Consider the following 3,600-nt stretch of genomic DNA (forward strand, 5'->3'; position numbering starts at 1 on the left):
ATATATTTTAAATTAATTTATTGATATATTCAACAAAAAATACTTTGAGCTAGTCATGGGAAGTCATGCGAAGTTTATTTAATGGAACTTTTTTCGCAGCTTTTTGAACTATTGACGCATTAAACTGTATTTGCACATAATACGACAGTTGCTCGATACTTTTTTTAACGTTTCCAATACTGCATGTTTATCTGCAGATGATATATTTTCAGTAATTTTATTTCTCTATGATTTTATTAATACTTACTCTTTAATTGGAGTTACAGCCGCAGGGAGTTTGCTTACCGGAACTATCATAATATGACGATTGTCCGATACTTTTCTCGGCACTCTCGATATTATATGCTTATTAACAGGCAATACTTACGTATTTTCGGATATTAAATTTCTCGATAACTTTATTGATACATTTGACGCAATACTTGAAACGATCGCGCACAGTTTATTTAACAGAACCGTTACACTATCGCCTTACCGATCTGATATATTATGCATTTACATATAAAATTTAATCGATCGCCCGATGCTTTTTATAGTAAGATATCGCACTGTATTCATAAATAACGATTGCAGTATTAATCACAACGATCAACTGTTTTCGATATTCACAATATTTAATCGCGATTACACCAGCACCACAAACGTCTTGACGTCATAAAAAAAAACGCGCGAAAGTGTGAGCAACACACTGAAGTAAGCGCGAAAACCACTAACAATAAACATAGACAATATATACACAGATAGACTACGCGTCGCGCTTCCATTAAAAACAAAAAGAAGAACATTATAATAAGAGGATACTCAGATGCTTTTCTTGTTCAACAAAGGAAGAATCGGGCAAAAAAAGCATTTAATTCTTTATCGTTTTTTTATGACACTTAATGCTGTCTTCTTGTCTTCAGTGGAAGCGCGCAGTTCATCTACAATATATAAGTCTATAGATGCGTTCTACTTGACACTAAAAATTTTTCAAAGCATTTGATTGACCAATGAGAACGGTCCTGAAATACATAAAATATGTGAATTTAAAAAAAATTGGAGAGAGACATTCTTTTTTATATTGAACATTTCTTTAAAAAATATTGTTTGTAAATGAGACGAAAGCGATAAAATATATGTTTCTAGCAAATTCGGTTTGTTCTAATTAATCAATCAAATAATTCGAAATATTTTTAAGCAGAATGTATCTTATATTTGCTGTTCCGATTCCGAGATTCCGCATTGTTACGTAATATGGCTACCATTTAACGCGAATTATTCGAGCGCTTGTTCCCATTAAATGCGATATTAAGGCATATGTATTTGAATATACAGATATTAGTGTTAACGCAGATATCAAATATAAATATGGTATTAACACATATGATGCACGTCGTGACAGTTATGTTTGATTAGCGCAATATAAATTCATCATTTTAGAAATCGGACCACAGTATTCTAACGGAATCGGAAGTGAAGAAGTTCAGACCTATATCGTGCGCGGTTATCGTAGTGTTGGACGGGGTGTACATTTAATCTAGCATCGTGAGTATTGAAAGAAGCTTTTTATCGTAATTATATAATTACTTGTTTTATCATAGCCGCGAGTTACGATTTTAAATTATTGAGAACAAATATTCAAGTACTATGTATAAAAAATATATATATATATATATATATATATATATATTGCGTTGACGTGCAAAAATGTGACCGTGCAGTGAACGTTTTGCCAAAAGAATTCTGCGCAGATGTAGCTCCAAGTATTATTCAAAGTTCGTGAGTATTAATAAAAAGAAATTATGTCGAAGAATTATATTATTGAAATTATATTTATCGCCTGCAAATAAGTGTATAATATCAAAAACTCAATCTTCTTTTTTTATACAAAAATTTTTATATATTGATATAGATTGCACAGAAAAAGTTTTTATAAATAAAAATATAATGCTGAATAATTTCGATAAGTGATTTGCTTTGTATTTTTAACAATATTAGCATGCCAATTATTTAAATATGACTGTTATAAAGGACAGTTAAATGGGAGAGGGGGGAGAAGGACAATTAAATATATAAATTCGCAAATTTACGAGATTGTTAATGTAATAAAATTTATTAGAAATATGGGAATAGTTGATACCACTAGTTGCGCTGCAACAACTAAGCTCAATATAATATTCTTATAAATTATTATTTTTATTAACTATTAGAAAATATTCGATTCAGATGTTTCGCCAATGCATACAGTGGCAATCCTGTTATAGTATAATAATCACCATCTATTTTTTCGATCAAGCAGCCTCCTATACCTTGAAGGCCATACCCTCCTGCTTTATCCCTGAAATAATATTTTTAGATAACAAAGACAAGTTGCGCAATATAATATTAACAATAATAATAACATTACAACTTACATGGGATCACCTGTTTTTATATATTCTCTTATTTGTTTCTCGGACACATCTCCAAATTTTACAGTCGCAAATTCATAAAACTTGAGTTCAACTTTTGGCGTTTTCAAATACACACCGGTGTAAACAACATGTTGCTTATTCGCTAGGCTAAACAAGAACATTTAATTACTGTACGCTATTTCATGGTACAATTTAACACAAGTTATTACCTTGACAACATTTGAAAAGCTTCTGTTTCGTTGTGTGGTTTCCCATAAATAACATCACCCATTGTCACCATTGTATCTGCTCCTATTATCAATAATGGAGGTGAATCTGCTTTTAAACGCTCGTATACCTCGAGCACTTTGTATTTGGCTATGTCCTGAACATATTCTCCATGGTTGACATATTTGGATCTATCAAGATTTTCATCGTACAAGGATGGTATTATTTCTGCATTTATACGCTGATAAATATTATCCGTATTAATTTAATAGCTTGTTTGAATCATCTTTGCATAACTTTTATCTTATTTATTTATATTTATACAATATTTATAAAATTTTTTATATGATTTAATTGTTTACCAAGTGTTTTATTATATCATATCGCCTTGGAGATCCACTGGCTAAAATTACTCTGCCATTTGCTAGCGCGTGAATAGTCGACTCTAACATTTTTTTCAACGTACGAGCATTCAATAATTATTACTGACTCTTGTTATAAATCGAGACTCGCTTGATTATTGATTGTAATAATTGCAATAACGTTCCACGTGGTGTGTAAAATACATTCGTAAACAAACACATATATTGCACCAGTCGATAAATGCAGATTAATATCAGCTGTTTTACATGTCGATAATGTCAACTATCACTATTGCCTCAGAGAACGCTGTAGGCGCGCGAAGAAAGGAATATATTTCTTATTTCATTATCAATCATGCTATACAGGGTGTCTCCAATTTAAATGTCAAAACTTTAGGAGCGTGTAGGGGACCGATAAACTTTTATGCAGAATGTTCCAGAATTCTCTGATTTTAATTCTAATAAATTTTGCGTTGGTTGGCATTCCATTGAAATATGGCATTGAAGTAAATATATGGATATTGGGAAAATATAAAATTTTATAATAAATTGATTAGAATCAAATCAAAATATTTAAATATCCATGTAACACACACACACGCATATAAGACTTGTTGATTTTATTATATATAGATTAA

The 3,600-nt window shown here is 30.8% G+C and overlaps 1 protein-coding gene across 1 annotated transcript; it reads right to left on the reverse strand.

Moving 5' to 3' along the window:
* Positions 1–2,064: 2,064 nt before the first annotated feature.
* On the reverse strand, positions 2,065–3,224 carry LOC115235580 (dTTP/UTP pyrophosphatase). Its single transcript, XM_029807476.1, has 4 exons — positions 2,963–3,224; positions 2,603–2,841; positions 2,394–2,540; positions 2,065–2,317 (listed from the first exon to the last, which is right to left on the reverse strand). The coding sequence occupies exons 1-4, from the start codon at positions 3,050–3,052 to the stop codon at positions 2,179–2,181; spliced, it is 615 nt and encodes a 204-aa protein (XP_029663336.1). The 5' UTR covers positions 3,053–3,224; the 3' UTR covers positions 2,065–2,178.
* Between the last annotated feature and the right edge of the window lie 376 nt (positions 3,225–3,600).

Source organism: Formica exsecta, unplaced genomic scaffold, assembly GCF_003651465.1.
Source record: "Formica exsecta isolate Colony F162 unplaced genomic scaffold, ASM365146v1 scaffold11, whole genome shotgun sequence".
Classification (NCBI taxonomy): domain Eukaryota; kingdom Metazoa; phylum Arthropoda; class Insecta; order Hymenoptera; family Formicidae; genus Formica; species Formica exsecta.